The 21,572-nt window shown below is 43.0% G+C and overlaps 1 protein-coding gene across 4 annotated transcripts in view; it reads left to right on the top strand.

Annotated features, from left to right (window-relative positions):
• Positions 1-21,572, top strand: part of FNIP1 (folliculin interacting protein 1) — a 70,317-nt gene that overhangs the window by 8,877 nt on the left and 39,868 nt on the right. The window contains exon 1 of one of the 4 annotated variants that reach the window (XM_055718164.1): positions 10,563-10,581. The exons of 2 other annotated variants lie outside the window; for them this stretch is intronic. Coding sequence is in view for 1 of the 2 variants with exons in the window: in XM_014281128.3 (XP_014136603.2) it covers positions 14,685-14,695 (11 nt within the window). In the remaining variant the exon portion in view is untranslated. Of the gene's footprint in view, positions 1-10,562; positions 10,582-14,113; positions 14,696-21,572 lie in introns of those variants that run through there. One more of the 4 variants, XM_014281128.3, reaches the window with a different exon arrangement.

The following is a 21,572-nucleotide window of genomic DNA, read 5'->3' as shown; positions in this document are numbered from 1 at the left end:
TATTAACAGTGCATGCACATAGCACGCATCCGCAAGTGCGATGTGTTTGTACAAAGTTTTCTGTCTTTTCTGAAAAAGTAATTTCATAGCCCTTATCAAGTAATTAAACTTTTGGACTTAAGCAGTTTGACTAATGGAAAAGCTCTTTATTTTAAGCAGTCTTGTCCGATAGTTTTGCACTTAGAATGTAGCTTTTATGTATTATCTGTCTTTGAAACTATGGCCTTGAAAGAAACCCCCATTTTATATAGGTAGAGGACTCTTTGAGTGATGCCAGTGTCACTTAGTAAGAAGCTCAGCTGTAGATACCCTGTTGCTGCAGCTTGAACAAGTGAACCACCAGCAATACTCCGTGAGCGGTTGTCACGTGAGCGCAGACCCAGGAGGCAGCTGTTGCTGGACGTGGTAATCTTCAAGCATGGAAATGATCTATTACATATCACTGAGCCTGCTCTGTTTCTCCAGGATGTTTCCACAACGTTGTCAGCAACGATTTGGCCTAAAATGAGTAAAATACATCACAGAAACAATCGTATTTATAGGTACTGTTCATGCCCACGGTACTCATCCAGATGTGCTTGTTGCCTCATTAGTAGTGTCTTCAAATGTCTTTCCCTTGCGCCAGCCAGAATGTCAACAGAACATTAAACTTGTAACAGTACCACAAACCCTCTACCATTTCAGTTTGTGTGATATATAACTGGGAGGAAACAGGAGCCAAATGACAGTTCTCTGCCATCTGTTTTAGTCGATAAATGAAGAAACTTTGAGCTCAGTTCAGCCCTGACTTTAGTTCCTGGCATTGTGCCTATTTTAAGCCAGAGCAGTATCTTCACCCCAGTTTCTCTGTCATTTTCCACTTCAAGAGAGCCCATTGGAGCAGTTGCTTTGCTGTATGCTCTCTTCGGTTTTTATTTTAGCCTTGCTACCTGTGGAAATGGTGGCTCATGCAGTGCTGCGCTCAGTCTCGCGCTCCCCTCTTAGTAATTTCAACACCTTTTGGTTGGCTTCAGTCATGTGTGGTGGAGAATGCGAGAGCCGAAGTCTGAGTGAGCTGAGTTTCTGTAACTTGAGTGAAAATCCTGCACATGCTGTTGCGTGCTTCCTGCCCGTAAGTACCCATGAAGCTCCGAGTTGGCTACACCTCGTCATGTTGCTCTTTTCAGAAGGCATGTCAGAGCAGACGTGGGGACAGCCCGAGTATTGGAAGAAGACAGCACACCTGTGGCTTCATAGTTTGCTCAGGAAACAGCTATAGTGTGACCACAAGAAAGGCCAGTCCCACACTACTGTGAATACCAGGACATCAAAATTTCTCTTTGCCAGTTATTCTGCTTTCTAGCTAGTACTGAAATACACACCCATCTGCTATGTACTTGCATTTCTCTTGCCTTGTGCGTGCCTTGCACTGTGTTGTCCCAAGGTATAAACAGACCTTCAGAGACTGTGGACTCAGCACTTATTTTGGCGTGTTTCAGGGTAATTGTGAAAGAGGACAGCAAGTCAGAAGGAAGCACGTGTGAGCAGTTAGCTGAGAAATGAACTATCAAACAGGAATGAGATTCTTGTGAGGGTTTTTTTGCACACGCACGCACGTGCACACACACCCCCACCCACCCACCCACCCCACCCCAGACCTACCTAGAAAAAGTTCTTGCCGTTTGGAGAGTTGGCTGAATGATTTGGTTACACCTTTTGGTGACACTTGGTACCAGAAATTGGTAGAAAAATGATGTTAGTTCAGATGTTAATGAAAAATAGGTGCAGATGATAAGCTTTGTGGTTGTGTGCTCAGAGAACACAGGCTGCAAAACATGGTCTGCAGAACATGCACTCTCCTTCTCAGAATGTTGTCCTAGTTGAATTATATTATCTGAACATCTGAGAAGCTGTTAAGGAAGAAGTCTGCCAGAATTTTCTTGTTCCTACAGGAAAAACAACAGTATTACCTCCTAAGACAGAGTTAAAGAAATCCCTCAAAAAGCGAACTGGCTTACAGTGCTAACTGTGTTTCTATTTAAAGGCAGCCCAAACTCTGACATACAACTTAAATAGTCAGACAGAAAAAGGTGGTTGGCTTTTTTCAGTACTTAAACATATTTCAGCTGCTGTGAGTTACTGGAAATTACTTTCTGAGTAGAAAAGGAAATTGTTCTACTGACAGCATGAAGGGCTGAGAAGCTGTGAAAATAAGCGTGTTGGTTTCTTAACTACATGCATTTGCTAGTCATACAAGAGATGCTAATCATGAACTCATGACCTCTTTTTCGAAAACAGATATAATTAAAAAGGATAGAATGAAAAAAAATCAAAGCAACTTAAATTCTTATGAGACTAACAGAATTGTATCTTTACATAAACAGCAATGTTTATCAAACTTTGTTTTTCAGATAAGGAAGAATACCACTTTGATATGACTGATTTAATTAACTTGCTTTAAATTCTAGTGGTTTTTTTTCATAGTACCTTGTGTGCAGTTATCTTCAAATGAATTATTTTGATCAGTCTGAAAATGTGTCTATTTTTAAAACGTGCCATCAGATTTTCTGTTTTGGTTGAAGAATGCTGACAACCAGCAGACAGCTTGTGTTTGTGTGTTCTGTAGGACTTCTTTTCACATTGGGGTTAGAAGGTAAGACACTGGGTATTAGGGTTTTTGTTTGCTTGGGCTTTGGTTTTGGGGTTTTTTGGTGTTGTCCTCTGTCCACGTCCCATCCTGTCCCCCGGATTGGTATGTATTCACTTAAAGACTCATCTTTTCTGTTGGTAGCTAGCAAGCTAGCAGGACAAACCAGCTAAATTACTCTCAGGAGATTACATTAGTCTATACCTGCGGTGGAGAAAAAAATGTGCAAGATGACGTAAAATTCACTAATGGCGGTTGTTCTCATTTGTATGGGTAGAGAAAACAGAGGAAAATAACATGGTGCAGGGAGTTCAGCAAGAGATTGTTTCAATATAATTTTTTTTTTTAAAAAAAAAGAGAAACTTGGAAACAAAGCAAATGCAAAATGGCCCAACCCTATAAAGTTCTCAGTGTAACTCAGTGGGATTTGAAGGCTTTCAGTGCTGCAGCCTTGAGCTTTGCTAAAGGATATTTATGCTGGAAGAAAAGAGATCCTAAGAGCAAGAAAGATCCTACTCTCGGATCTCTGTCTCCTGTATATATATGTGTGTGTATGTGTATTTCAAAATACACCCAGGTGGCTTCATTGGCTGTCACGGCTCTGAGTGTATGTGCACCTCAGCCATCAGAAGACCATGAAGCAGAAGCCTGCCTACCTTGTTCAGCAGTGCTTGACTGCTGTCTTTGTTGTAAGGTCTTTTGTGTTTTTCCCCAACAGTGAGATAGCTAAATTCAGTGTATGTGTACACTGTGTAGACAGGCCTAAATTGTTTTAATGTAATGCTGGACAGACTTGTTTGCTTCTTAGGCCAGAACCATAGTTCTAAAACTTGTGTGTTAGGATTTGGCAGGGGGGAATAGGTGCTGTATAAATATAAGCTCAGATATTGGCAACAGAAGAGATGGAGAGACTTTTGAATTTCTTTCACTTGTGGACAAGGAATAGATTGTTCCCAGCGTTTATCAGTACAGTGCATGCAGCCCTAGAGCAGCTGGGGACCACTGCCTATGTGTCTGCTGATGGAGAGAAGGGCTGGTGGTAGTCTGCCTGCACCTTCTGCGTAGCTGCAGCAAAGCAGAGCGGAGGGGGGTGCCATGGGCTTTTATTTGGAAGGTATGATGTGAACGATGACAGCTGCTGAATACAAAAAAATAAAAGTTTGGAGATGCTGTGTGTGAAGTGAGTGTAATGAGTATAAAGTGGTAGCATTTTGGAGCTGTCCTGTGTGCGGAAAGATACAAAGATATGTGTGCAGGTGTAGTTGGAGGCAGTTGGGTGGTGCTGCTGTAACTTAATGCATATATTTAATGGGACTGTTTCTGCTTGGTTGGTATTCCCTGCTCATTGTAATGTTCTCCCTCATCATCACTGTCCCTGTTGTTTGGGGCTCTCCTTTGGAAACTAGTATTTACACACATGCGCACACACACACACACACAGGAGGAAAAGAGTTAAAGCCTCACTCATTTTCCATTCCATTTTTCTGTTCTCTTAGTTTTGTTCTGCCTGAGACCTACAGTGCTGCCTCTCCTCTCAAGGTTTCCCCTGGGTGCTGTACTGTCCCCTCCTCCTCCTGCCAGAAGCAGTAGGGTGCATCCTGTTTGGGGTTACTGCTGTGTCACTTCAGATGACATGCACTAGCATGAGAAGGGGAAAGGGAAATGAAGAGCCAAGAGAGCGATTACTTTGTCGAGAGCTCATTTAAAAAAAAAATCCAACAAAACAACCAAGTCCAAAATGTCCTGGTGGCATTGACAGCTATTGCTGTCCAGCACGTGAGCCCTTCTTTCCTCTTGATGCAGCAGAATAAATAGCTTCATGGGGCGCTGTTAGTGGTTCACAGCGGGATACCTGCAGCACTAGGGTTCTTTGAGTTCCCACATCTTATGGATGCTCGTGTGGACTGACTGAATAGGAGAAAAAAGATGAGGCAAGAACTTTTGAATGAGAAAGAAAAGCTGAGTGCCACTCCATGGGAATGAGAGGAAACAATAAATGTTGGGGGGTTTATGTTCTTGTTAGACTGCAGCATGTGAAGTACAGAAGATACAAGAGCTGATGCTGAGCTGATAGGAGCTAGTTGGGAAATGGCTCGTTCTGCTGCAACCCCCAGAGAGTCCCTCTTGGGAGACAGGCAGGAGTTGCCCCATCTGTTGGCAAGCTGTGTTGGCTGGGAGTATCTGGAGCTACATTCTCATCAAACCATTACCACCGGCAAAAAGAGGTTTATTGAACATACACTAAATATATATATCTCTCTTGATTAAGTACAACCTCTCCCAGCAGAACAATGTAGGTTTTATCAAGTGTTTCTGTTGATTCTGTGAGCTGTGAGGCAGAGCTGGTTTGGACTGTGTGTTTCAGCTCAATCCTGCGATAAGGAAGGTGTGTGTATGTGCGGCGTGAAAAGTTTCAGTGCTGATTCCTAGGGAGGACATGCTGAGCTGAATCTGCAATTTCTTTGTTGCAGACTAGGATTTTAGCAGTAAGAAAAGCTATGTGGACGCATCGGGACTGTTTTCAGCTGATGCTCAGAGCTTGCGTGTATCTGTCTTGCATAGTTCTTAGTAAGACTTGACCAGTTCAGCTGTTCTGCAGTAGAAAATCCCTCTAGATGGACAGTCATGTTGAAAAGCTTATTTTGTTTAATCATGATAGGGCAGTGGCTAGTCCTACACTGTATTTCCCATTCCTGCCATTCTTAGAAACCCAGGGCTGTGAGCATGTAGTGACACTTAGAAAACCAGTGGGGACAGCAGGAAATACGAGTGCGGAGTTCAGTAACCCATTGCAAACCCATTAGAGCACTTTGTTAAGCTTCGTTTAAAGTTTGAGCAGCTTCCTTAAAATCAGAGGGACCACTAGCTGTCTGACAGCTAAAAGCATGCACAAGTGCTCTTCTGCTTTGGGGAACCAAAGTATTTGGGACCTCACATTTGTAGTGTGTTGTTAGGAGCCAGGCTGTTCCATGATTCTGGCAATCTGGTTTTTTGCAGATGTTAAATGAAGTTGTGTGGCCATGTGGCTTGTTCAAGAATCTTGATTTGTATTTGTCCTCGTGTCCTTATAAGTTACATAAAAGTGAAGTCGAGCAATGTTTTTAGTGTCTGCTCTATATAGATCTACCTGAAATAGTTTCAGGTCACCTTTGCATGCTTAATTTGGGCAACGATTGAGCAGCATGACTCTTGCCTTGGAGAATTGAGCAGTCTAGGCTCCTCACTGTAGTCTTGGGGCTCTTGCAATATCTGCACAAATCAACATCTCATCCTCTCTGCAAATTAAGCAGGGGCCCGTTCAACTTGTAGAGCCAGTAAGGGAGGGATGTTCAGTCCGCGGGTTGGAGCCAAGTTAGGAAAGTCTTCCCTCCTGAAAAGCAGCCGTAGGATAGAGCCAGTCCACCTAGATACTCACTAATGTTACGTGGCAGCTCTGTGAAAGCATTCCTAATTGTTTCTGGTTCAGAGCCTGGCAGTAGTCTTGAAATGCAGTGAACTTCCTGGTTAGTAGTTTTGAGGGTTAACTAAGGGGCTTGGTTAAAGGCCCCTGGGCACAGAGCTGTCATGGAAGCAGCTCTCTGTGCAGAAGGGTTGCAGAATTGGGCCAGGCATCACATTGGAGGTGTTGGTGGATGCATAGATTCAAGTGACAAACGCTGTGGTGTCAGGCAGTTGTTGATTCATGGGGAGTATCTATCATTAGCTCTCATGGGGTATCGGTGTAAATGAGCATCAGGTATGGATAGGCCAGACTGGGATTTCATTTCATAGATATTAATTTGTTATACTTGTTTATACAATCATCCTCTGTCTTTAGTTTGCAGTTGTTCCTGTGTAACTGAGATGAGTTTTTGGTGAAATCTGAGGGGGGAATAAGACTGAGTCAGCACTCTGCTTAAGCCATGTGCTTTACTTTAAGTATGTAAGTAGTTTCATTGCTCCCAACGAAACCGCTCATGTGCTTAGCATTAGGCATATGTTTTAAATAAGTTGGTGATCCAGAGTCTGGGGTGGGTTTTTTTGTTTTTGAGTAAAATCTATACAAATGTGGAGGGTAAGGCTACAAAACACGCAATGTTTAAAATGCTACAAATAAAAGGTTTAAGGTAGTATTTTTCAGGAAAAAAGCTTCTGGCATTTAATGCGTTTTAGTGACACGCTGAGCTTAAATGTCACCTTCGTCGGAAAAATGATAATCATCTGTGAGCGTGACTGTCTTGATAAATGACCTGGCAACATAGCAAGCTAAAGTTCACCATAGTCCTCTACAACACCAGGCTTCAGACTGAAAGCAGCATTTTGGCATTATCCCTACGTCAAACCTCAGTTGAACTGAGTACTTATAAATAATTGTTCGCTAGCTTTTCCTATTACAGATATACAGTTTGTGAAATTGGTTTACCATGTGCTGAAAATTTCTTTGATATTTTTGAAAGCATGTTGCTATGGCAACTGGACCCCATAACAGAAAAGCCTCTTGGTTATAAGGCTAAGAAATTCAGTTAACAACCAGGAATAAAGCCATAGCAAGATAACTTGTATTCTTTTTTTCCGAAAGCAAACAAACCAGCCCCAGCGTGGTATCCTGAAGCAGCTTGGACCTGGATTACCAGATGGAGGGGCACACCCTGCTCGCAGAGCCTCAGAGTTTGCGCTGCGAACGCTCAAGCTGGTCTCAGCTCTTACGGCAGAGAATAATCGGGGAGTTCACAAGCATCTTGCTCCGAAATAATTCATGTCTTGTCTTTTTTTTTTTTTTTTTTTCATGTGGAAAGGTTGAAGCGATTTGATGGTTTGGCTTATGGGCAAGGAAACATGAGTTTTGCTTCTCAGAACTGGATGTCCCCTTTGTGCTTTGCTAATACAGAAACTGGCAGAACAGGCATTACTTTTTCTTTGACGTTAGGGCTTGCAGCCCTGTTTCCTTGTGTCTCATGACTGAGTGAATCAACACCTAATTAAACAGTCACATGAGGGACAGAGTAAAATGCTGCTCAGGCAGTGATCATTGTGAATCTTTGGAGAATAACTACTTACATCTGTCTTCCTCCTTCTCCAAGGAAACCTTAACAGCTGCAGCTTTGCCGCCTTTTTTTTTTTTTTTTTTCTCCAAGGGAAAAAAGATCATGTAAACCTCGGCTGAAGCAATGCTGTCTTTGCAGATACATGAGACAAGGGGTAGGGGGAAGAGAAGACTTAGAAGTGCTTGACAAAATCTTGAGAAAGTGGGATGATTTGAGTTTGTGCTGGGAATGACTTAGCTGAAAGCTTGAAGGTGTGTAGTTCTTGCGCGTTTGACACTCCTGGAAATTTAACTGAAAATGTGAATGTTGGGCAAGGAAGTTGTGAGTGGTCTGGGGGCATTCTTGGTATTTTTAGTTTTAGTTGTAATTGTTTTGCTTGCAGCATGTTATGAAAGGTCCGTAACAATTGCTTTCCATCTCTGGGTGGCAAATACTTGTGTGGAGATTTATTGGGCTCTCAATTATCACTCAGTCACAAGTGCAGCCACCTTAATCAATTACACAGACATGGCCTACAGCCAAGGAATGCTCAAATCCCCACGCTGCCTGCTTGCGCTGTATGACTTTCACCACCAAGGCAATATTTTTTCCCCTTATAAAACTCACAAAACAAGTATTACAGGATGTTTTAATCAGCATAAACAGATGGCTACCTCCACCCTGACACGGTGGTGGGCTCCCAGGTAGCACATGGGATGCGCTGGGCTGTGCAGCAGATGCCTGGATCTATAGCGGGCAGTTTTATTGCTGTCATACCCTGGCATTGGAAGTAGCAGTGGTTTGAGTACTCCATGATGCAGTATTTCCAGGCAAGGAGATACCAGTCTGGGATCATTCTGGCCCGCCTGCTGCAAGGTCAGTGGGTTTCGGGGCTGTGCTGAGCCCAGGAGAAAGCAGGGTCTGGGCAGCTGCCCCGGCAGGGACCTGCTGCATCCCAGGGCCCTGGGCACAGCTCACAGGTTAAAAAACGTGACATAAAAAAATACAGCTGTTTATGTTCTAGTCTTCTAGCTTTTAAAAAGTTATTTATTTCTTAATATATCTATCTGTTAAAAGAATGAATGCTTATTTAGGTGTGTTTGCTTGGTGCAGAAATCATGTGTCATGTCAGGATGTCAGGTGTAGCTAGAGTACACTAACAATTTGTTTACGGACCTTGTAGTGCGCTTTTTTTTTTTTTAATATCTTCTGAAGTAATGTATTGAGAATCTCAGTTTCCACTGTGTGAAAAGAAAACTGCCATAGTTCTTAAAATTGCTGGGAAGGGCATGAAAATAAAAGCCTTAAAGACTCTTTAGGCTGAAGATAAATACAGCAAATTCAATTTTTGCCTATTAAAAAAATGAAAATGTTAGGATTCCTCAACCAAAGTACTCTTGTTATATCAGGAGTCATTCAAGGATTTCTTCTTATTATTAATATTAGAGTCAATAGCAATAGTGGAGCTATAGCAATCCCTCTAAGATGTCTTAATTTTCATGGCAACAGAGTGCTTGAAGTCAACCTTGACTCTAATGTATCTTCTTTTTTTTTGTGTCATCTATTAATATCCATGATCGCCAAAATAAAAAGCATCAATTTACCATTAAGTTACCTAAGCAAACTTTGCAGTCGATAAGCTTGTGAGCTTGTTTTTGTTCTGTCTAGCACTGTGAAACAGTCACTTTTTTATCATATTACTAACTCTCAACAGTGGTCACAGATGTAACAGAGATGCTGGCTTTCATAGGCAAAGGTCGCTTTATTGTGCTCCGGAAACTCTCACGTATCGGGCACAGATAGATGCTGCATGTCATGGAGTGTTGTGCTGTCATTTACACTTTGAAGAGGGGGTGGAAAACAGAAGTTAGTTTTATGTGTGGATTTAAACACTAAAGAACGTATCTAGGCATCACCAGAGTTACACAGCATAAAGGAGGGGGAAAAAGACTTCCCCCCTGCCAACCCTCTTCTGCTACACTAGATAATTCTGTGTGATTTTAGAAAATTCTTTATTTCCAACAGCTGTTGGTGTGCATCAAAAGCAATTTGTATTGGAAATTCTTTTCTCCCCAACTTTTCATTAAAGACACACAATACGGAACTGTTTACACTTTAATAGCTACAGCAGAAGATTATTCTGCTCTGCACGCCTGAGAGTGCACAATAAAATAACTGTTTGGCAGGGGGAAAATGCCCTGTTGTCTCGCAGTACCAGTTGGTATTACGGAGGTTTGTTCGGTGTCTTATTTATAGTAGATTGCAACTGGAAATGTGATTCAAAACAAACACCAATGTTCCAGTAGCTTAACCATGCATCAGATTTTTACATTGATAGTTGTTTTTATTTTAAGACTCTTCTATCATGACTTGAAAAATTATAACAGTGAAGGGACAGTCGATTTGCTGAGGTCTCAGCATCCACGTTTTACAAAGAAAGATAATATTCTATGTTGTACCTTCCAGGAATGCTCCCAGGCAGAGTTGTATTTATGCTGATGCTCCTTTACATCACCGATGGAGACAGTTTGTTCCAGTCATGAGACCTCTTGCTGCTAGTTAGAATCCGGTGTATGGAGAGTTTATAAACTGTTCTCTGATTTATTTTTTTTTTAATTGCATCTGAAAAGCACTTTTCAGTATTAAAAATCTGGTTTCCTTTAAAGAAATAGGGGCCCAGGTTTTGAAAAGCCTGCAGGCTGCTTGCGGTGATCTTTCTCATAGTTTTGGCTCCTGCTGACCTTTGGCTGAGTTTATGTCTGTGTGTGCTTATCTATGGTGCGTGCAGGTATGTGTATGTGCTCCAGTTGTATATGGTGGGTTTATGCTTTAATACTGCCCACTCTTCCTCTTCAGCAGTGAGGAATTCAGTGGAATTTTTTTTGCAGGGATGCAAAAATGGACAGAAAGCACATTTTTGTAAGAGTCTGGCTCAGTGGTGATCTTACTAAGGTGAGTATTTGTAAAGAAATGGTATCCAACTATTGCTAGTCAGGTTTCAAATAAAATCCTAATTGGTTTTCTCTCTTTTTGTCTAATGTGGCTTCCAGCTCCTACCTTCGTGCATTACTAAGCAATAAACATTTCTTGGCTTGCTTGCCAGTTCTTTGTTGTGTGCATTTACAACATGTGTGAGGGAAGCCTTCTTTCAGGAGAAAGACTGAAAAAACTTGCTAAGGCAGTGGAGACCGAGAATGAATCATTTCATTACTTTTTTAGCCTGTGGTTGGAAAAACTCTATTGTCTGTTCGGTTTAAAATCAGATGATTTATACCCAATAAGGTGCCTGTGAGCCTTTGCAGTAGCTTTAAATGTTTTCAGAAGTGCCTTTGGATTAAAATTAAGAAAGTAACTCTTTTTGGTGCTGTTTTGTTTTGAGGTTTAAGGGTTTTTTTTTGGCTTAAGTATGTTTAGGAAGGAGCCAGAGCCGCAGTCTGGCATCGGGGTCTGCACAGAATCCATTGGGCTCCGAGGTGCTTCATTCTCAGGGCTGTTCGATGGGCTGAACACTGCCACCCACACCTTCCCATCTGCAACTGGGTGGATGTGCGTGGATACTGGAGTGCCCTCCCAGGATCTCTCTGTGAGGTGCTAAGGCAGGAGCTTTTGATCACTTCATTTTTTGAACTTGTTAAGTGTCTTTCTGAAGCTAGGTAGTATTATCAGCTTTGTTTTCCGAGTTCAGATTTACACACACGCACACACAAAAGCCTGCACCCTTTCGAAGAGATGGAGATTATCATATTCCCTGCCAAAGCCAAATACTGCCTAGGTGGTGAATGAGGGACTCTTTGGGGGGGAATGCAGGGCAGGGAAAGGCAGCTTTCTGGAGATACCTTTCAGTGATTGGTGCTGTAGGCCTGTGCAAAACCTGTAAAGCTTTCATGGTGTAGGTGAAAACAAGTTACTGTATCTGGAATATAACTCAATATTGTAGTTATAGCTTTTTACTGATCAGTGGCCCATTTTGGGTTTTATTTTTATTTCCACACACACACCCCTCCCTAGAAACAGCACAGACAAGCAGCGAGGAGTGGCCGAGGGGCTGCGCCGTGCCCCTCTGCACTGCAAGCTGCTGTTGGCTGAGCAGGGTGGGCTATGGTTCTGCACACCTGCCTTGTGTTCCCCCTTCCCTGCACAGCCTGAACCTTCTCGGAGCCTGGCTTTGTGTCTGCATTTGGCAGCCGGTACGTTTGGATTTGAGCGCAGACTTGGACCTAGGTTTCAAATACCGTAGGTACGTACTGGTGTGACCAGAAAATCTCAGTGTCCTCAGAAATTTAGAATCAGACATTGTTTTTGAAAACTTACCTCCTGTGTTCCAGCTCAGTAAATAGAATGTTCCCTGTGACTGGATATACACCTAGGGAAGAGGATGGTGCATGTTTAATCTTAGAGGCCTGAGTAGTTTCTTGGGTATGGGAACGGTGACAGCGTGCATGAACCAACACTGAGTATCTGAAGGCCTTCCTCAAGCAATAAATATTTACTGATCTGGCTAAAGCACTGTTTACTCTCTGTACACTTTGAGTCTGTCTTTGTTTGAAGAGAAATTCCTTACAATATTTTTCCTGGTCAGTTGTTGGATGGAGGCTGGGTCTGCTTTCAAAGCACTTGTCTTTAGTACGCATCAGGTTACCCTGAGGTAAAATGGAAACCTTAGATGTTACTTCTGCAAATAAATGTTTACATAATGCATTGCACTGAACTTCTCACCATTGCATGTCTAAGAAAAAAGGTCACTCTTGACATCAGTAACCTTTGGAGAGCAATGCGTTTGCCACACAGGTAAGGTAAGTTACTGTGCACAGCACATTCCTTTCACTAGATTGGGAAGGTAGGAGGTCAGATGTTATTGCTTACAACTCCCAAGCCTCGGCATTTTAAGCTTAAAAGGCAAGATACGGTTTAAAGGCATGGGTCCTGTAAAATAGGACATGCCCCATTCTGCTCATGGGAGTAGTTGCATTGAGTTCCCTGGCACTAGTCACATATGAAAAGGCAGGTCTATAATACATGTCTGTGCAGCATCAGGGCCTCAACTCTTCATTTTGAAATGAGAAACTTCCTGTAAAACATTCCTGGTCACCAAAGATAACAGTTCGGATTTGGAACCAAGTACCTACCTATCTTTTAGTATTACTGCTTTTGTGTCAAAAAACTTGCCCAGCACCTTCCTGTAATTAAGTAGCAAAACTGCTGTTGTGTCATATTTATTTGTTGTGTCAATAGTTTGATTTCTTCCTTAGCTTAGTCCAGGAGACATGTAGCAGAAGAGGGAGCTCAGTGTTCTCCGGTGGAGGCCATCTCAGAGGGCAGTACGTCAGCTGGGCTGTTGGGATTGTTGCGTCTTGGGGCCAGAGCCCATGAACAAGTGTCAGCTCACCCACTCTGTGATACAGGGGAATTGTCAGTAGCCCTAGACTTTGTCTTATGGGATGCAGTGGAACAGGAGATTCTGATGATCAATGGATTTTTGCTGCCTTTGTATTTGAAATATTGGCAAAAGCTGTAGGTTTTCAGATACGGGGGGGGGCGGGGATGTAGGATCTATGATGCTACAGTCTTCTGCCTTTACATATTTCTTGCGTTTTGTCCGAAGATAATACAGAATTAATAGTATGAATGATTAGCCCCACCTACGCCTGTGACAAGACTTGATGCCTTTTAATGTGCATTGCTTTTTTGGATGCTTGGTTCCTTCTTCACTTCCCTGTTCATCTCTCTCGTTCCTCCCCCGCAATTTAGAGAAAAAAGTTCTTTAAATAGCAAGCTTTTTGCTTTTGTCGTGTACCGGGCAGCCTTCCTAGCATGGCCTGGGTCACCACAGGGAGCAATCACGAAACCTTGTTTACAGCTACCAGGTCGGTCAGGATTTCTTAGGACGTTTATTTCACTTCTTTCCCGACCCCACTCCCCCCCTGAAAAATCCCTCTATATTGCTATCCAGTTGTCTGGCACGTTCCTGATGCTTCCCTTGTAATATTAATGAGCCCTTAGAGGGCATACAGTGCTTCCTTTGTTCTTACAGGAGCGGCGGGGGGAGCGGGCGCTGCTGTGATAGCGGCGCAGAGCTGGCTTTGCTTCGCCTGCGAGCGCGCTGCGCCGCTGGGCGCCAGCCACGCGAAGGCGGGCACCAAAGAGGGGTGGCTGTGCGGCGCCTCTCCCCGCTTCCCAGCACCCATGCGGACGAGCCCCCCGCGGTTAAACCTTTAAAGGCCTTTATTTTAACGGTGAAATGGTGCGCGGGGGTCGCGGCGGCGCTGGGGTTGGTGGCGGATGGCGGCTCCAGGTGGCACGCGCTGACAGCTGGGTCACGTGGTGGCTGTCCGCGCTCGCCTTTCCACCCCTCTGCCTCCGCGCCCGGCCGCAGCACAAGCATCCCGTCGCTTCCAGGAATGTGAGGGCTGGGGGTGCAGCCTGGAAGGAGGCCGCCCTGCTTTGCTCCCCCCCCCGCTCCCTTCTTGTCCCAGCAGGCTGAATTCCCGGCGGTGGCGGCTCGTGGAGGTGCAGGACGGCAGCCACAGTTGCCAGGGGACTTGGGTCATGAGACTCAACTCCGATCCGCTCGCTAGAGGAGGATAGATGGCAGTGACATGTACGCTCCGGCGCCTGCCGAAGCAGCACTTAGCTTTCCGATGAATTAGATTGATCTTCTCTGCAGCAATACACGGGAAGAGACAAAGGCGCGGGGAAGACGGGCGGTATTCACTTGAGCAGAAACCCCGGGCTGTGCACCAGAATGGAGGGGCAGGATTTGGGTTATGAAACTCCAGGGCAGTGCAAACACAGCCTGGTGCAAGCGCCTATATTGTGCTTCGGCGAACTGCTCGCTTTAAGGTGGTTTTTGTGATCCTGTTGCTAGGATTAAGCCTTTTGCATTGCAGCATGGAGAGTCTTTTGTTTGAGTTAAATTCAGACCTCTTGATATGTCACCTGACAGTCTTGTGGTTTTGGATGAATATGGCTCATTGCTATTATTAACCTGAGTTGGCAGCTGGGCACAACAGGAGTTTATAGGGATTTTGAAAAGTGGAACTGCTCGGGGGACAAAGATGCTTCCCAGGTACGATCACCGCACAGTTCTTGCAATTATTTTAATTATTTGATGGCTTAATATTTTGTCTGTGATGAAAGTATTTCTTTTCCAGGCATATGAAGCTTTTAAGGATTTAATTTTTGTATGATTTTTCTTATATTTATATGCTAAATGGCACAAATGTTTTGGGTTTTTTCCCCCCTGAACTGGTTCTATGTGTTATAATTTTGCAAAGGGAGGTGCGGTCTGCTTGAATAATATAAAACATTGTGTTCAGTGCTGGTGAATTTAACTGAAAGGAGCTGTGTCTTGTTTGTGTGTATTTTTTATTAAAACGGGTATTTCAGAAGAGCACAGAGCTTGTGTGTGTGTGTGTGTGTATGTGCGTAAGTTTGCATGCATATACGTGCTTACAGCAGCTATAAGCTGAACAAACATTTTTTTTGTGTGTGAAGTAGTCCCCAAAATATTCTATGAAATTACTAATATTAATTGTAAATTCTGAAGCTGTGCAAATTGCAAAGTTACTCAACATGCTACACCTCTTTAACAAAACCTTCCAACCTATTTCTTTTCAATATCATACTCCAGATTATGATTGATATGTTAACTGGACTGCACCTAACCTATATATATTAACGTCTTTTTGCTTGTGGAAAGGCATCTGGCTCATGTATTGGACTTTAGAGTATAAATTAGGTGTCTTGATGAGAGCCAAATAACTTGGTAGAAGGGAGAAAAAAAATCAAAACAAACTATAAAGTCAGTTTCATATACACTTAAAGAACTGGACAGAGCCAAGGACCTCGGAAGCCAATTGATGTTTAGATCTAAGTTTATTATACCAACTGTGAAATATCTGGCTGACTGAATATGTGGCTAGTGTACAATATGTGCTTAGTATAAGCAGCAGAAGTTTCCTGGAGCTCAAGTAGTGCAGCTATTCAAGGTGAGGATCACTAAGCTGGTAAATGAATGAGACGGATTTATAGATGTAGCATGGAGCTGACCTCTACAGTGCTGCAGTGCCTGTGGACATGTCACCCTCCTTCAAGAAATAAAAAGGGGATGGCTTGGATTTTATGTTTTATGTTTTGGGTTGTTGTTGTTGTTTTTTAAAGAAACACTATTTCCTTGTGATAAACCTGAAAAATGCAACTGCTGCAAGCAGCCAACCGTCACGGGTGGTTGTCCCTAAGATGATCCACTGTTTGTTGGTTTTTCCAAGCCACCCAGAGTAGACGTCCCTTGAGTTTTGCAAAACCCCAGCTGAGATCAGAGTGATAGAGGGCAGTGTCGCCCAGAGTGCTGGGTAGACTTCGCAATCGATCATCACGGGCTTCCTCCGTGGCTTTGGTCAAGTCACAAACACTGGTTTTTCTCTGCAGAATCAGCAGGCATTTACCACAACAGTCACACAACCCTGAAGTGACCGCCTCTTGTAAAGACAATTATCTTGCAAAACTTCTTCTAAGTATAGGCCCCGTGGTTTCTCTAGTTTAGGGATCTTCTTCCTCCTCGCAGCCGTATGGTCGTGTTAAGTCACCAGCATTTAAATGGACTCTCTTGCTGAAAATGCCAGTTTTGCAAATTGGCAGTGCAGTCTGGATCATCCTTATCATGGGAATCCTGATAAAAGTTCTTTTGTGTTTCAGGTGTTATTCTCAAAAAAAATAACTAACCTGCCCATGCCTCTCTGAAGAAGGCTAATGGATTGTCTTCCAAAGCTGGAAGCATCATTAACATGCCGTACATTGCTGTTTTCATTGCTTCCAAATTAGTTGTGCTCTTTCAGAAAGGTCTACACAGCTGTCTGCGTACAATAATGGTCAAATAATAAGTGACTTACTGAATTGCAGTAACAAGGTATTAAAATCCATACAATACCCTCTCTGTGTGTCCTGTGTACTCAACTTTTGCTGTGTCTTCTCAAAGCCAAAAGGAAAAAATAATCCAGTAGCAGGCAATAGAAGTGTGCAGAGGAATTTGGGCAGGAGAAGGGAATTTCTTGTTGGAAAAAGCATCTCGGTCAGGGGCGAGAGGTGTATGGTAGGGTGGCTGGACCAGACAAGGACCATTTTCCTTCTGCTTCTGATCACCCATCCCTATAACAAAGCAACTTCACGATCCTCAGTATTACTGGGCTGTGTGTGCACGCATGAGCACGCTTCAATGTGAATGCGTTCTCTGTGGAACGTGGAGATAATCTGCGTCTGAAGTATCCCAGCACACCCAGTGGAACGGTCTCACATTTACGAAGTAAGCTCTTCAAGACAGGAACAGTCTCTGTCCAATGCTTGTGTAGAAGTTGGCTGGGTCTAAGCACCGCCGTAACAACAATCATACACGAAGAGTATCATCTGCAGAAGTTGGAGATAAGCCCTGGGGATCCCTACGCCTCGGTTCTGATGTTCATCTAATAGGAGTAAAGGAAGGCGTTTCCTTCTGTGCGGAGCCCCATGAGGAGGGCATGGGGCAAGGTGGACCTGCTGTCTGGTCTGCCCTGGCTGTTCCTGTCAGCATTTTAAAAAAAGGTGCTAACATGAAAAACATGCAGAACAGATAAGCTAGCATAAACTATAAATATCATGTGCGTAGATGCATTTAAAAATAGTTCGAAGTGATTCATCACCAGGCAATTTTTATAACTATGGGTAACATGATGTAGGAAAACAATAGTTTGACTGATAGTTTCAAATTACTTTTTCAATGATTAGTCAAATTCTAGTTTTGAGCAACTACTTTTTAGCAAACTTTTTTTACATTTCCTACGTGCTTAATATCTTGAGCAGTTTTGTTCAATTACTTTAAGACTTCTAAAATGTCTGTGTTAGTATCCAATTACTTTTTAATAATTATCTAAGCTGTGTTAACATGAAATAGTTTTAAAAGTTAAGTCTTGGGCAAGAGGAAAAATAGTACCAAGCTAAACCTGTAATGTAATGAAGAAGTGCTGTTCATGTTGTAGTGGAAACAGGGAGGAAGGAATGTACTTGTACTTGCTTTCAGATACAGGGGAGAATCTTGTATTTTAGTTGGTGGAGTGGTAACTCTGGATTTCTGTGGCTGTCGTTTCCTCTGTTAGAACTTGCACAGAGTGTAACAATACCAATTCAAAGCGATTCTGTTGCCTCTTGCTGAGAAGTGTCTATGGCAGTAATAAACTCCAGAAATTAGATATATGCGAAAATCCATCCATGGAGAACATTTGGAGTTCTGGATTGCCATGCAACTCACAGTACAGGTGTCAGGAAGCATATAATGGATCTGTTAAATGGAAACTACAAATTATATTTCATGGTTGAAGGTAAAAAAAGGCAGGAAAATGAAATGGGTGAAAGAGAAGAGCTGAACAGTACTAGGGCTTAAGTGTGAACATGCATGAAAATAACATTTTTCAGGACTTGATTTCATTATTATTAATTTCTAATAATTTCAAAATTGTTCACGTGGAATGTTGCCTTTCTGTGCCAAATAATTCCTTTCCTTTTGTGCTTTGTACTTGCATTAGCATCTGTGCGGGGGGGTTGGACCAGTTGACCTCCTGAGGTCCCTTCCAGCCTCAACCAGTCTGTGATCGTGTGAAATCTGCTGTTACGTGATTTGTTTCTGAAATATCCCACGCAGCATTTATACAGCAGTGGATTTCTACCCCATGCTATTCATATAGGTATTTCTGAATATCTCGCTCTAGAAGCATCACCATTTGTGTAGTGGGGATCTCCGCAGGACTGGTGTCTTGCTCAGAAATAATTTATCACTGTTCCTTTCGAACTTGCAGCACTAACTGTGCGGCAAAGTCACAAACATTTCCACTGCTGAAAAGATTGTTGGGGTTTTCTTGGTGGTGGTTTTTATGTATGTTTGTTTGTTCTGGGATTGTTTTTGGTTTTTCTCCTGTAAATATAATCAGTTTCAAGGAAGGATCAAAGAGGGGTAGATAAGTCATGCAGGAAAAAGTCCTCATTAAGAGAACCGTCATTTCCAGAACAGCGTGGGAGATGGAGACTCACCTTTCATTAACATCGCTAGAACATTTGATTCTACGTCTCCTGGTTTTCCTATAAGAATCTCAAGAAAACATCAGTTAAATGTCAGTTTCCATTTATAAACAGAACTAATTATATTCAGAAGATCTAGGTCAGTGTTCATCTGCCTGAAGAGCAGCGCTGGAGTTTTGCCCTGTTACATTTGTTTTGAGAACGTGCCCTGGGTATTGCACGCAGCAATTTGTATGTTTCTGGGGACAATCTACCCCGATATCCAGCTTAACAGTATTTTAAAGCTGCTGACAACAAAAGCAAAGCTACTCTGCGTCCTGTTTCATCGGGGCTGGGGCGTGGGGGGAGCCAGAGGTGCCAGTCTGCCTCTGTTTACTGTCTGTCTAAATTAACTTTCCCCCAGCTCTCTTAAAGTTTCTTCTGGTTTGGGAAGTGCCCTGCTATTGCCAGGGAATGCTTTTGCAAGGCTGAAATGTGCTTAAGGACTCTATTATGTAATGGCAATAACGCTTATTTGGAACTATCACAAATTACGATGGGTAACACCTACTAAATTCTCGTCTAGAGAAAGTTAAATCGTCACGTGAAGAACCTGAAGAGTAAACAAGCTCTTCTTACCTCAATCAAATATGTTTCTGAATACAGCAAGAGTTTATATTTAGCTTTCTCTCCTCTTAGTGTGTAATCTGCTCTTGGAGCTTTTTACAAGTAGACTTTCCTAAGATCTGGAACAGCTACTGCCCTTCTTTGCCAGTAATTTCAAAGTCAAATATCAAAAGTACTAGGTAATGGAAGGCATGCTTTTGTCTGAGTTTGAAGGAAAATGAGATGTGTTGCAAGGGTGGAGCAAGCGATACCATCTTTTTGGCAAGCCATTTGTTGTTACTGTCACATACTGTTTCTTTATGAGGAGCCACAGTGGCCTATCTGGAAACAAAATGAGTTTCCAGACTTCCATTGATGTCACTTGAATAGGTGGAGATGGTTCCTCCAGGTAGCCAGTTCATCCAGCGGTCTCACTTACCTCCTCACCTCCAGCCACAGTCAGGCTCCTACCAGTAACCGTCCCCAGCTCTAGTGCCCATGAGCCTCTCGGCTGGTAACGCTCCAAACATGCATCAAACAACAAGGATTTTGGTTTTTTACATTTTCTGAAGTGCAAGATGGGACTTATTAGCAGAGCCCCCGGTAGACATTGGCTCTTCTGAGTCTGTCACTGTGCTTGGGTTTTGGTAGAGAATTGGCTCAGTTTGCCATCTGCTCTTTGCGTGGGCATGTCCCTCTGTGGACGATGCTTGGCTTTTAGGTGCCCAGAGAGGATGCGTGGGTCTTTGCCCCCAAATCTAGACATCAAGTTATTTCAGTTTCAAGTTGCTCAAGCATTTTTCTTGTAGTAAGTTGATTTTGACTTTTGTTGCACGCTATCTTCTTTGCGGCTTCTGTTTTTCTCTCCTGTTGCTAAATGGTGGGGCTGAGCAGATTGGGAAGTGTATTTCCTCTCTCAAGAGACAGAGTTAACTGTATGTTTTGGTGCTTAGTTTCACCTCGCTAGGACTACACTAGTTGTAAAGCCTGTGGATCTATATTGGACAGTCTTAAAAACTTCTGGTAGGTAACCATGGCTTTGGTGATCAAATTGACTCTCTGCTGTGACCAGTTATAGAAGTTGGGTTACAAATCCTCATAAGTGTACTGATCACACAAAGCAGGGGCACAGAGAGGGGAAACCTTTTGGATGGTGAATTAGAGGGACAGAGGAGTGTAAAATTTACCATAGTCTTGGAGTCTAGCATGCCATGTATACTTTAATCTGCATTGTCACTTACGGGTGTCTTTTTTTCTGAAATAAATGTACGGGTCCTTCTGGTAAATTGGGAGCCTGTGTCCTTCATTAATGGCTGGAAAGTTCCAGGGCTTCGTTTCTCACTTCTTGGCGTTTCATGCTAACGCTGCTTGCCTAAAAGCCAAGGATAAGGAAGATAGAATTTCGCATGATCTAGGAAATGGCTTGTAACTAGCTGAAAGGTGATTCCTGTTGGTTTCGTGGATAGAGCAGGTGCCTTGTTTCCTGTCTTCCAAGAACTGAGAAGGTAGCAGTGAAAATGGATTCTCAAGCCCATGGGCAACAATGCTTGCTGGGCTTTAAGGTGATGGCTGGCTTTTTAAAAGGGAAATTTAAGATGATGGCTACAAAGCACCTTTAAAAGCAAGATTCTGCAGTGGTATTGAAGCCTGAGACCTGCAAGTTCAGCCTGCAGAGCTCCTCTGAACTCAGCAGCACTAAGGAGGGCAGAGGCTCAGGAAAGCTCCTTTCCTTGTTGCCAACTGCAAAACCAGTTTGGGAATAGGTTTGTTAGGGCTGCTGCGTGTAGTTTGCTGACCCGTGCAGCAGCATGGCCTTGAACTTCAGTGGTTTCAGTGAAGATTGTTTCTAAGTCTGAATGCAGCAAGGACCTGAGTATAGCCAGGACCAAGCTACACATGGCTGGCTGTTTCCCAGCATCAACGTATATATATTAACATGAACGCTGTAGTTTATAATGCTGCAGTAAGTTTTATACACATATAGTGTTTGTGAAACCTGAAGAAGGGTAGGAAAAGTGCTTTGCCTTTTTTCAGCTGTGGAGTTCAGTGCTTTGCCAACCCATGAGACTGAAAACCCATGACTGCAAATGTGGAAATTCATTCCTTAAGGGAGAGGCCAGTGTGAATATATACCTTTTTTCTTTTTTCTTTTGAATTGTGAATGCTTTCAAGCTAGTGCTTGCAGTAATGAGGGGCTCTTGTGTCTTCAAACACAAAAGCTGAGCTCTTCTATGAGTTTGGTTGCAAAAAGCTGGAACTTGAAGAAAACATTAAATATCACAAGACAGAGCACAAGAGCTAGTAATGCTGCACATGTC

The sequence above is a fragment of the Falco cherrug genome, chromosome 8 (assembly GCF_023634085.1).
Source record: "Falco cherrug isolate bFalChe1 chromosome 8, bFalChe1.pri, whole genome shotgun sequence".
Taxonomy (NCBI): domain Eukaryota; kingdom Metazoa; phylum Chordata; class Aves; order Falconiformes; family Falconidae; genus Falco; species Falco cherrug.
Note: the sequence above shows the minus strand (reverse complement) of the source record. Positions and strands in the feature narration are given on the sequence as shown.